Source organism: Thunnus thynnus, chromosome 23, assembly GCF_963924715.1.
Source record: "Thunnus thynnus chromosome 23, fThuThy2.1, whole genome shotgun sequence".
In the NCBI taxonomy this organism is placed as follows: domain Eukaryota; kingdom Metazoa; phylum Chordata; class Actinopteri; order Scombriformes; family Scombridae; genus Thunnus; species Thunnus thynnus.
The window spans coordinates 24,004,540-24,018,272 of NC_089539.1; the positions used below are offsets into that span (position 1 = coordinate 24,004,540).

At 37.8% G+C, this 13,733-nt stretch overlaps 1 protein-coding gene across 5 annotated transcripts in view; it reads right to left on the bottom strand.

The window, feature by feature from the left end:
- Positions 1-13,733, bottom strand: part of LOC137175676 (tetraspanin-8-like) — a 77,675-nt gene that overhangs the window by 55,493 nt on the left and 8,449 nt on the right. For 4 of the 5 annotated variants that reach the window (XM_067581495.1, XM_067581492.1, XM_067581493.1 and 1 more), the window contains 5 exons: positions 13,573-13,668; positions 12,664-12,777; positions 12,542-12,589; positions 10,391-10,474; positions 4,201-6,556 (listed from right to left, as the gene is read on the bottom strand). In XM_067581495.1, coding sequence (XP_067437596.1) covers positions 6,419-6,556; positions 10,391-10,474; positions 12,542-12,589; positions 12,664-12,777; positions 13,573-13,668 — 480 coding nt within the window. In that variant the 3' untranslated portion in view covers positions 4,201-6,418. Of the gene's footprint in view, positions 1-4,200; positions 6,557-10,390; positions 10,475-12,541; positions 12,590-12,663; positions 12,778-13,572; positions 13,669-13,733 lie in introns of those variants that run through there. The other variant, XR_010925670.1, reaches the window with a different exon arrangement.

A 13,733-nucleotide genomic window follows, 5' to 3' on the forward strand; every position in this document is an offset into this window, starting at 1 on the left:
GCAAACAAAGATGCAACCAGAAATGCCTTGTTTTGTCCCAACCATCAGTCTACAACCCAAAGATATTCAGTTTACTGCCATGAAGGACTAAAGAAACCAGAAAACATTCACATTTAAGAAGCTAGAATCAGAGAAATCATAATTGTTGACAACTAATCGATTAACTGACTAATTGTTGCAGCTCTAATTTTGTATTTGCACCATTAATTACGAGGAAACTGTATTTCACCAGATGTGAAACATTAAAAGGGTTCAACTGTTTTCTTTCAGGGTCATTGTGGTGTCTTTGGTGTCATCTAACATGAGTACTAAACTGACAACGATGTACGTGTTGGCCAACAAGTCAATATGTGATTATAGTCATTTAGAAACTGCAAGCACTGACAAGTTTTACGCTGTGAAAATCTGGGAAATGAGGTGGGATGTATGTGACTGAATACATTTACTGCAGTACAATTTAGAAGTACTTTAGAGTATTTCCATGTCTATTCTGTCATAGAGAAACATTGTTTAACAGTGGTGGAAGAAGTATTCAGATCCTTTACTTAAGTAAAAGTCCCAACAACAATGTAAAAATACTCCATTACAAGTAAAAGTACATAAGTATTATGAGCTTGATGTAGTTAAAGTATTGCAGTAAAAGTAGTGGTTTGGTCGCTCTGACTGATATATTATTATATATGACATCATTAGATTATTAATAGTGAAGCATCAGTGTTAGAGCAGCATGTTACTGTTGTAGCTGCTGGAGGTGGAGCTAGTTTACACTACTTTATATACAGTTAGCTAGTTTAGTCCAGTGGTTCCCAACCTAGGGGTCGGGCCCCTCCAAAGGGTCAGCAGATAAATCTGAGGGGTCGTGAGATGATTAATGGGAGAATTGTAGAGATCTGTTTTCACTTTGACATTAAAGGATCTTTTTCTGTTGATCAGTTTCAAAGAAAATCCACATTGAAGGACAGGTTCACAATGTTTCATGTCTGTCTTAAAACAACAATCAAGAACGCAAATGAACATTGAAACATGTTTTTCTTCCTGTAATCATTCCTCCTGTTCATACTGACCATTAGAAGATCCCTTCATAATGCACTTACAATGGAAGTGATTGGGGACAAAATCCACAGTCCTCCTTCTGTGTAAAAATGTATTTAAAAGTTGATCTGAAGCTAATATGAAGCTTCAGCGTCCAAATGAGTCAAATCAAGTAGATATCTTTCAACATTACAGTCTTTTTAGTGCCAAAGTCCCTCTTTTTGTTACTATACTTCCACCTGCAGCTCAACAGGGAAACACTGTCCGAGGAAACACAAAGAGGGAATTTGATGCTAAAAAGACTGTAAATGTGTCAGATATCCACTTGATATGACTAACTCAGACTGATATAAGCTTCACAGAGACTTTTAAATGACTGTGTGGACACACTGTGGATTTTGGCCTCCATCACTTCCATTGAAAGCACATTTGAAGGATCTTTTAATATCCAGTATGAACAGGAGGAATGATTACAGCGAGGAAAACCTCTTTCACTGTTCATATGGACACCTGACTGCTGGTTTAAGACACACTTGAAAAATCCTTTAAGTTAAAGCTCTTCTTCTGGACAGCAGCATTCATTTCTACACGAACACGTGTAGAAAAACAAGTCCTGCCATACAGAAGATTTCATGTGTTTGCTTAAGTATTAAGTATTTCTTTTTGTGTTTATAACCCTGTCAAGACAGTCTTTTCTTGTCTAGAAAGGGAAAGGATAGTAGAAAAGAAGAAAAAAAGATGAACGGTAAGACTAAGACTTCCGAGGAATAGAAAGAGAAAGTGAAGTGAAAAGGAGAGAAGGACGTTGTTAAAACTGGTCTCAAGGGAACAAACACAGGGATCAAAATACCAGTGTGGCTCTGTGGAAAGCCCGTATCTCCGGCTGTTCATTTGTTTCTGAAAAGCAGACACATGGGAGATATGAGGTTTCAGGACTGGCGATGGTGTTATGACTCACTGCAGAGGAATGTGATCAACTAAAGCTTCATGTTTTTAAAGGGGAAGAAGTGTTTGTGGAGTTTGAAGGTTTAAATGGTTCAAAATAGCAAAAATGTATTGAGAAAAACATTAATACTGTTGTAGTTTACTCTTAAGGGTAAAAAAAACTGCTGTTGATGTGTAGTTTGTGTCATTGTTGTGTTGTTGTACAGTGAACTAGACAGTAATAGGAAATGACTCATGTTTACAGTATATGCTTACCAAGCACTTTATTATGAACACCTGTGCAGTTTAATGCAACCCTATACAACAGCTCTGCCATAAATTCTACTTTTATGACCTTTCAGAAAGGTGATAATGTGAGAGACCGTCTGTGAGTATTCTTTCAGCAGCTCTGAATAGCCTGCAGACGATCAAGGGCAGATGAGATAAAGGCACGTATAAGTATCTCTAGTTCTGCATTTGAAACTATAGATCTCAGTTTACTAACATTTCTAGTGGAAAGTGGAAGTGGAAAAAAACAAGATCTGGTCAGCTGCTTAACATGGGTGTCAAACGAAGAGGATTGATCAAGTATAACCTCTTAGTTACGCAGAGGAAAGAGGCTCAATACTCCAAATTTTCCGCTTTCCAGTCCCTTCATAGCGTTTGCAGACTAGGAGCCTAGATAACCTATTAGCCTCACTAGGTTTGGATGAAAAGTAGGGTTGGATATCATATGCAAATAAATGATATGCAATATTAAATCTGTTTATAATCTGTCCCAAGGGCAGCAAATATAAAGAGACTATCAGGGGCCCCAGTACGGAGCCCTGCGGGACACCACAAGACAGTAGAGAGGAATCAGACACAAAGTGTTCAACAGAGACGGTAAAACTTCTATCAGTGCTATAAGATGTAAACCAGTCCAATGCTTATAAATATTGTGCCTTTCCAACGCAGCAGTGAATTGTTTGGCCACAACCTTCATCATCAAATCAACATAACCACATAATTCTACTTTATGTTTATTATTGAGGTCATAGTGGGTGGTGGTGGTGAACTGGAGTGGGATATTTTGCCCCTTCATATATGTTTGAGGTTTTACAGTTTTATGTAGGTTGTTTCCTTGCTGTGTTCAACTGTGTTACATTAGTTCACTGGCTTAACACTTCAGTGCCACTATACAGTAAATTCAGGTTGTATAGTTGTATTGTTCTGCTCTTTTATTCTTATTTTTATTCATTTATTTGTTTTATTATTTCCGTATTATGTTTTCTACTCTGACGTTACTTTCCTGCTGCACGTGTAACCAGTGGTATTCTGATTCTGCTGCTGCTGTAACACCTGAGGATCAATAAAGGTTATCTTATTTTATCTTATGTTAATGGGGCGGGCAAAATATTAGGAACACTTTTCAATATAATGCACTCCAGTAGGGGAGACCGGGGATGGCTGTAACATTTTTGACATTTCTGTCTGTAGCTTGGAGCTCTTTTAAACCAGTGTATTCAAAATGTGATGCAAACACAAGGAGTGAAATGTTACAGCTGACCCCATAGTCCCGGTTAGTGTGCACACTGCAGAAATTCTCATCATCATCTGAGGAATCTGTGTCTTGTGGCTCAATGTTATGCATTTTCTGTTTTTTCTTTCTTCAAAGTGTTGAGAGGCACCCCCCTGTCAGTCTTTCTCTTCCAGGACCTAGGCATACTGAAATTCAAAGTAAACATATAAATACCATGAAATTTTTGCTTGGGGTAGGTTGTAACATTTTTTCACATTTCGTTACAACTAACCCAGAACTAGCTTACCTTACAGCTAACAACTAAAACATTAGCACTAACAACTTGCATGAACGATATCTACACAGACACATAATTAACATGATTTAAGTTTGATGAGTTTATCTACAAAGCAGGCAATGCTATCACAAAAATAAATTAGTTAAAAAAAAAAAGTTTTTCCTTTCTAAAATCAGCTGACTGCTACAGGGTGCTACTTCCTTACATGTGGAACAAGGACTAAATTGAGCATGTGCAGAGTCAATCAGGTGATTTATAACTTGTTCCTGATTGGAGAAATTGAAAGTGTTATAACCATCCCTGGTCTCCCCTACACCACCGCCACCCACCTCAGTAATAAATAATAAAGTAGAATTATCACCTTTCTGACAATGTCAACAAAAACTGAAAATGTATAAACTTCATAAAAGTAAAATTCATGACAGAGCTGTTGTATTGGATTCAAGATTCAAGATTTAGTTTATTGTCATCTTTTTTTGTATTTGCATACATAAAAAAACAAAATGCTGTTCCTCCCAGCCCACAGCAGTACAACTACAACAGAAAGGATAAAGATATAGTGTGTATATAAAAGTTCCTTTAAAAAATGATAAAAACATATAATTCACAAGAAAAAAACAAACAAAAAAAAGAACAAGTAGTTAGCAGCACAGAGCATTAAAGTGCATTTAGAGAGAAAAGTAAATGTCTCGGTTGGATGTAGCTCTTGCATGTCAGTGAGTGACCAGCACTGATGGGGGAGTTATATGCTGTCTAGAGAATGAAGATGAGGCAGGATTATTGTTGGAACTGCCGGTTTGTATGGGTTAACAGGTAGTCTAACTTGCACTGCCTCCACGTCCTGTCGCACTGCTTTCGATGTTTCCTCTCCAGCGCAGCTCCAGGCAAGGCCGTGGTCTCCTTTGGGTCCACTGAGTGTAGCGGACCAGGCATCCTCAGCTAATTTAGCTCCCAGACAGTATTTCTTGCAGCAAAAGTCTTTGTTACAAATGTCTGCACAGATGTTCCTAATAAAGTGCTCACTGAGTGTATATCATTTGTGCTGTTACATAGGCAGATCAAAACAAGTCCAAACTGACATCAGACTTTTTGATAAACAAATGGGAAAACTGTCAAATTGGGGCTAGATTAAAAACAAATAAATTAGATTTATGTATGTAAAATTTGTCTAACAATATATTAATCATATCTTTTGGGAGGGAGGAATTACAACCAATGTAAACCACAATGTATATGAATGTACACATTCCTTGGCAGTATACTGTAACTTATAACTAGAGATGAACCGATACAGATTATTTTAATAAATAACAATCCAGTAAATTTACAATACCTATGTATTTATTTGTTACTTTTTGTTTTACAAAGTTAGGAAAGAATGTTTAAGTCAAACCTGGTTTTGCCTTACACATGAAAAAATGATCCCAGTCTCTTCCAAACAGTGAAGCATACAGCTTATAAATTAAACCCTGGTATCGGATCCAAAGCTCATTTATCGGTATCAGGACTGAAAAAGTCGGATCGGTGCATCCCTATAAACTCTGGATATTTCTCCAAATCTTGACAAAACCTCAAACTTCACAATTATAGAAAAGTAAAAAGTACAGCTGTTATAAGTGTTTGTAAATCTTTCAGTCATACTGTTACAGTGTTATGTGTATAAATATGTATATATTATTTATGAAGGCTTTTCCATGTAATACTGCCATTATTCAAACGCAAAATGCCCTGAGCTAACATTAAGGCATCATTTAAATTTAATTCAGATTTGAAAATAAAAATTACACTTTGCATTCAATTTTGTTTACATTTGTCAATTTGTGTTCTCACCTCTTTGTTGTTTTTGAGGAAAGATGAAACACAAACTCCAAATTCATTCCCATTAGAATATTAAAGAGGAGATAACATGCACATTTCCAGGTGTATATTTATATTCTGGGGCTCTACTGGAATATCTTTGCATGATTTACAGTTAAAAACTCCTTATTTATCTTCTACTGGTCCTTTATGCAGCCCCTCAGTTCAGCCTCTCTGAAACAGGCTGTTTTAGCTCCTGTCTCTTTAAGACCCACCTCCTGATGAGCCCACTCTGTTCTGATTGGTCAGCTTCTCCAGAAGCTACATAAACAAACAATAGTAGCAGGACAACACATGGAAACACCTTAGCAACAACCTTAGCAACCAAGGCTACAGGACGGACGGCCATTTGTGGGCATGTGCGAACAATCTGATGTCATCACGAGGAGGAAGTAGATTGGATTTAGAGCAGGTTGAAGCCCTGACTTTTGACTTGCAGGGAGCCTTTTACATACGTTCACCTCAAGTTTTCACCCTTTTTAACATCTGACATCAGATCAATATAAAAATAGCAGAAAATCACAAAAAAGCATGTTATATCCCTTTTAAATGCCACTTAAGAACAAATGTTTGTATAAGTGCTTCTTGCATGAGGCCCTTCGTTTCTCAAATGTACCTTGCTCTTTATATGATGGAAATCACCATGATGTCGACCCTGACAAGCAATTATTGCCCTGTGATGTCATGCTTCACTTCGCTTTCCCAACCTGTTCTCAAAACCTGTTCGCCAAAGCACCACTGAAAGAAAAGCAGAAGAATATTTTGAGGCTTTTTGCATCCTGGGTTTTTGTTGACAGCAGTGCCTCCTACTCCGTTATGTTGTACAGCTGCTGGTAGTCAGGTGGTTGGTTGGTGAACATCACTGGCACTGACAGCGTGTTCGACCTGTTGGCTGTGTTGAATATCTGGTAGATCACCAGTGAAGACAGAACTAAGCCCAGCAGCTACAGAGGAACAGACTGAGTTAATTTAGAGAAACACACTGACATTTTTTCTTTGCTTGCATATTCCTTTAACATCATATCATCACACCATGATGGAAGAAGTACTCAGATCCTTTACTGAAGTAAAAGTACCAATAAGGCAATGTAAAAACACTCAATTACAAGTAAAAGTCCTGCATGAAAAATCCTACTACAGTAAAAGTATTATGAGCTTGATGTAGTTAAAGTATTACAGTAAAAGTACATAAGTATTATGAGCTTGATGTAGTTAAAGTATTGCAGTAAAAGTAGTGGTTTGGTCCCTCTGACTGATATATTATTATATATGACATCATTAGATTATTAATAGTGAAGCATCAGTGTTAGAGCAGCATGTTACTGTTGTAGCTGCTGGAGGTGGAGCTAGTTTACACTACTTTATATACAGTTAGCTAGTTTAGTCCAGTGGTTCCCAACCTAGGGGTCGGGGCCCCTCCAAAGGGTCAGCAGATAAATCTGAGGGGTGGTGAGATGATTAATGGGAGAGGAAAGAAGAAAAAACAAAGTTCTGATACACAAATCTGTTGTCAGTTTTTGGACTTTTTCTCTAATCTTTGATTTTTGCTGAAATATTGGATCATTTGAACATTTATTGAAATGAAAGCATGTGAGAAGTTTAGAGGGAAAAATCACTATTTGGTGGAGCTGTTAACAACTCATAAATCGATCAGACAGCTGCAGCTGATTCAGACGCTGCTGCTCGAGTCCTCACTAAGACCAAGAAAGTGGATCATATCACTCCAGTTCTCAGATCTTTTCACTGGCCTCTGTCTGTCAAAGAATTGACTTTAAGATAGTGCTGTTGGTTCATAAAGCACTGAATGGTTTTAGGGTCAAAATACATCTCTGATGTTGTGAACCATCCAGACCTCTCAGGTGGTCTGGATCAGGTCTGCTTTCTGTCCACAGAGTCAAAACTAAACATGGAGAAGCAGCTTTCAGTTTTTATGCTCCACATATCTGGAACAAACTCCCAGAAAACTGCAGATCTGCTGCGACTCTCAGTTCTTTTAAATCGCAGCTGAAGACTTTTCTGTTTGCCTTTTATTAAACCACATTAAGGGTTAATATTTTACACTGCACTGTTGCACTTTTATTCTCTTGTTTTATCTGTCTTATTCCCTTTTAGCTTTTAGCTTTTTTATTTCCTAATTTAACACTTTTTAATTGTTTTTATTTGTCTTTTTACTTGTGTTGCTTTTATATTCTGTTTTAATGCCTTTTATGCTCTATGTAAAGCACTTTGAATTGCCTTGTTGTTGAAATGTGCTATACAAATAAACCTGCCTTGCCTTGAAAAGTAACTAAAGCTGTTAAATAAATGTAGCGGAGTAGAAAGTACAATATTTCCCCCTGAAATGTAGTGGAGTGGAAGTATAAAGCAGCTCAAAATTGTACATAAGTACACTACTTAAGTAAATGTACCTGTATGTACTAAGTTATTTTCCACCTGCTTTTACTGCTGCATGTCTGAATGTCAGTATGTCCACCTGAGTGTACACAGTGTCAGCTCTGATCATGTGGTACGTCACATTAATCACAGCGGGAGAAAACAGTGTGTTTTGAGGTGAGAGGAGAACATAAACTGTAAAGTAAAGAGAGTAATAGAGGTGTTCTTTGTCAACATGAGGAAAAAGAGAACAAGGACATAAATCCAACGGTCACATCGGCTGTTTCTTCCTGTTTTATGCAAATAGTCGACAAAGATGATTACACAGTTTCTGACAAGAGAACTGAAGCCCTCACCCGCAAGATTTATGCTTTGTTGATCTATCGCCCAGTTGGCTACAGAAGGTTTGATTATTGATACAGGAGGTGGAATAGGACTTTCAGTTATTTATCAACTAAAGGAAGGAATCTCTGTCTGTGTGTCTGTTCGTCCTTCTTGTATCTCTTGAACCGTCCATCCGATCGACTCCACACTTGGCGGGCGTATTGCTGGGGAACAAAAGGGACTGCTGTGTTGAATTTGGTGTAATTTGGACATGTGGCATGATTGATATTAATAAACTTGAACTCTGAATAAACAAGCGATCAGCTGCTCTGCTCTGCCACTGGTCAGACCTGTACAACCGTGCCATGAGAGAGACGAGGGGACGACATCTCTCTTCGTTTGTTAAAAGTTCGGCTTTGTTGTGGGTTCCCTGAATCATTTTTAAAAAAAAAGACAAGAGAAAGAGAAGAGAGAGCGACAGAGAGAAAGGCTGGAAAGTTTTCTCTGAGAGAGAGAAAGTCTGTGAATGACAGAAAACGTTATTTTCTGATTGTTTCACGGTTCTGAAGCACAAATAAACAACCATCAAACACTCAGCAGGTGATTTATTGTGGAGAAAGATACTCTATTGGTGCAATTTGGATACGTGATGCATTTAATATTAATAAGCTTTGAACAAACAAGCGAACAGTGAGCCACTCAGCTCTGCAGCGGCGGCCGTTTGATATAAACGCTGTGATTGAAGGTAATTTGTTGGGTTTGTGATGTCACTATTCTTCAGCCAGAACATAGTCTCAGTTTGGTGTTGTGTGTTCGTAGCGACTCACGCTGACACAGTTTTATAGCAGTTAGTTTAACTCACATGCTAACATCCAACATTTCATTCAAACATTTACAGCCATCTTTTATTCTCCCTCTAAATGTTCTTGTTGCTGCATCGTCTGTAGATTCTCTTTACCTCATGGATGCTTTCCAAGCTAGCAGCATACAAGCTAACTGAGCTGCTAAGGAGCTGCTAATAAAACCCTCTGAGTCATTTTTTACTGTTGGGCTAACTGTCATATATTTTACTCTTCTTCCTTTTAATCTGTCTACTATATTAACTACTAACAAACACCTTTATTCTCACTCTTCTTTTATTATATCTCATCTTTTTCTGATTTATATTATTGGATTTGTTCAACGCTGTTTTCACATTTTTCCCCTATTATAAACTCCAAAGGCGAACTGCTGCTTTATTGGAAGTGTGTTGCATAACTACACGCTGAGTGAAGACAGGAGAACAGTTAGAAGAAAGAAAGTGGCAGATAGTTGCTTCTCTCATGCACTTGGGTTGCAGGAAATCACAGGCTTCCTCTGTGGTGACCGGTCAGATCATAAATAGTCCAAAAGTTCCAGTTGCAAAAACTTTATAACCGAAAAGGTGGGTCAACAGGGTGTATAATACAGGTGTGTCTGCACGTCCTTAAACAACCATTAAACCCGGTCATCATAACAGGTTAAATGATTAACAGGTATTCACATATGAACACATTAACTGGTGGAAACTACTAGTTTATATACATTTGTCTTTGAGGCAAATAAACAAATTATTTTAGTTTCTATGATTTTACATTTATTCCCAGAGCATTAATACTGATTGTTAATCAATCAAATTAATTGATAGCGCATCAAGCAGCTCTCTGTGACCCTGGTCCATCCGGGTAGGTTTTCCATAGATCCATTTCAGATTGGGTCCAATATTTTGGACCTGTGAAGCTCTACTTTAATGTAGTATCCATTATTTTATTTCTAATTGAATGTCAGAGCCTGAAGAACAAAAAAATGTCCAATTACTTACTGGACTGTATTTTAAGCCCAAAAATAACATCTGGTAGGTTTAAAGTCATTAATTAAACCTCCCATAACGAATATTGCAGAGACTGAAATGTTCACTAGTGCTGCTTGTTGACGGTGTTATTCTAGTGCAGCAGACATCTTCTCAGTCTCTTTGTTGGGATATGAAAAATGACTAAAAGATGCTTTAAATGACTTTGACAGTAATATTTTTAGTTACAAAGACCAAATTATAGTCAACTCACCGCCAGTACGAACAGAGTGGCATCGACGCCCAGCGTGACATCAGTGTTTGTTGTAACAGAGTCCATGATGAGCGGGAAGCAGGTCTGGTGACAAGAAGACGAGAAACGTTTGTTAGTTTGATTTAGGAACTGTTGACTGTTGAAGAATCTCTGTCATGTCAGATCCCTTTTTAGGTGACGAGTTTATCATCTTACCATCAATAAGTCATCAGTAAACTGTGTTTTTTATTATGATCCATCAGGTCAACGAGGTCTGGTGGATCTCTCTAAAACCGCAGAACTTTTACATGTAAACGAACGTCCGTTACATTCAAGCCAAACGAGTTCACACAACGCTGATTAAGCCGATCACCACCAGATAAATCTCTCTGTATTTCACAGTATACAGAGTTTTTAAATCTCATGTCGGGCTCCTGTGCTGGCCGTTAATCGTGTGGCTCTTCCAGACTTTCCAAATGTTATCAGACTGAATGGATCAAATTCAAATCATTGTGCAGGGGTTGTATGACGCTCAAAACAATGAATCCATCCTTTTACAGCCACAACAGTAGGTTACAGCCAGTGGTGGGCTGGTGGACCTTCAAAACCTCTCAGTGTGTCTGTCATTCGGGGTGTGATGAGAGCTGGATGTTTGTGTCAGGGCCCCCCTTTACTCTCACTGCCAGAAGGGGGAGACAAAAGTCCTGCAGTCCAGTTTAAAGTGATGTTCACCAGCTGGTCTACAGTTAACTGTGTCTGTTTGCTGTTTGGCCACTTTAACAGCAGTAAAGTTGCAGCCGGACAGATAAACAATGAGCTAAAACTCACTATAAAGCTCCTTAAAGCCGAGAGGAGCTGATAGGTTCATCACTACTGGCCGACACATTACACACTGACAGATCATACAGTATTAGTATGAAAAATACTGATTATAGCCGCTTTACGGAACAAAACAGGCAGTTTAAAAATGGTCGTGCTTGTGAGAGAAATTACGAATCACCGACTGAAATGAGGGTCAATAAGATTTCAATCTTGTGAAATGATCAGCTGTCATTTCAAAGCCTGTGGTTATAAACTACCTTTAATAAACCGGTTTAAAGACTCTGCCTGAGTAATTCAAGTTTATAAGAAGTAGTAGAAAAATACATTTAAAATGTCTAAATAAAATGCACAAATAAAACATATTTAACCTTAATAAATTACAGGTTACACAAAGACTTTATGAACATCTGAGCAGAGACGAGCTCAGCGGCGTCTGCCTCACACAGAACTACTCTCCGGAGACTGAAAACATGACGCTGTTATTAGTTTCTGAACAAACTAACGTGACCAAACTCTTCATGATGGAGGAACATGTGACCCAGCGCAGCGGTGTGACTCACTGACATGTTTTTAATAGTTTTTGAACAACAACGGAGGAATCGGATATATCAGGCTTTGGATACAAACACAATACTTGTTAGTAGATCAGTTCATCGTCAGTTTGGATCCAAACATGAGATTCATTGACAAGAAGAAAAAATACAGAAAATAGGACATATCCTATAGTTTTCTTAGTGATTTAAAATAAAATCTCTTTCAGCCTTTTCAAAGCTGAAAATGTTAAAAGGTAATCTTCAAATATTACTTGTTGAACGTATCTATTATCATACTATGGTCACATAAATATTCTAATTATTCATCTTGCATTAAAAAAAACCAAGTTGATGTAACCATATTGAAAACTGTGAATTACTTCACTACTAATTACCCGTTTACTCTTTAAATCAATTCTACTTGATTATAGGAACAGAATACAGACCGGTTACAGACATCCACACCTTTCTATTTATTTACTTTTTACTTTTGATTTGATTTTTTTCTTTTATTTTATTCAGTATCATTTTTAAACCTTTTTCTTTAAATCCATTGTTTTATTTTTATCTGTCTGACTTAAAATCTCTCTGTGTATTGTATATTTGTATTGCGTGACATATACTGTTTATTACAAATGTATATTTTGTATGGATTCTCATGTATAGAGTTGTTTCAACAGGAATTAATTTCTGTTGCCAGCCGTCTATATACTGTTTCCCTGAACATTTTGATGACATCACAGGTGTGAAATATCATAAACATGACAATTAAAACGAAAGATTTTCAGTTTTTTAATGCTGCTTTAGTTCCACTGACCTGTGTGAAGACAGACTTCTTCTGCCAGAAAAGATTCAACAGAAAGTTCTGGAAAGAGACAAAAATCAGCTTTTAACACCAATCAATAGTAATATAATGTGTATGTGTGTGTTAATGCTCACTCTGTAGCTGATTGTCTGACACTTTCCCTCCATCTGCTCCTCCTGGTTGCACAGACAGGAGTCGGGGATGTTCTGCCCCCAGTCCTCATGGCTGAACAGACCGCAGCAGTGCAGCTAAACACAAGAGAAGAAGTGTTAGTGCTCCCTGCAGGCTGCAGCGTTCATCACACCACACAAAACAAAACACTGATGGTTCATCTCTTCTCAGAGCCTTAAAGGACGAGCTCACAACTTTTCACCTCTGTCTTAAACCATCAGTCAGGTGTCCATATGAACAGTGAAAGAGGTTTTCCTCGCTGTAATCATTCCTCCTGTTCATACTGGATATTAAAAGATCCTTCAAATGTGCTTTCAATGGAAGTGATGGAGGATAAAATCCACAGTGTGTCCACACAGTCATTTAAAAGTCTGTGTGAAGCTTCTATTCAGCTTCAGCAGTCTGAGTTAGTCATATCAAGTGGATATCTGACACATTTACAGTCTTTTTAGCATCAAATTCCCTCTTTGTGTTTCCTCGGACAGTGTTTCCCTGTTGAGCTGCAGGTGGAAGTATAGTAACAAAAAGAGGAACTTTGGCACTAAAAAGACTGTAACGCTGAAAGATATCTACTTGATTTGACTCATTTGAAGCTTCATATTAGCTTCATATAAACTTTGAAATACATTTTTGCACAGAAGGAGGACTGTGGATCTTCTAATGGTCAGTATGAACAGGAGGAATGGTTACAGCAAGAAAAACAGGTTTCACTGCTCATTTGGGCTCCTGACTGTTGGTTTAAGACACTCTTGAAATATTATAAACAAGTCCTTTCACGCACAAACATGAGATTCTCATCTTCCTCTGTGGAAGAAGACAGATAACCATATTTGGGGAAACGCTGAAGAATTCCTTTAATGTGTTTATCTTACTGATGTCTGCAGTGCTTCAACCTGGACCTTGATGTTGTCTGAAGCCTGATCCAGTGGTAGAAGTGAGCGCCACCTGTCCTCCATCACACTCTTCGGCTAGAAACACACACACAAATTAAACAGATTAAGTTTTTATTGGTTTTGTACAAGAAAGGGTTAAA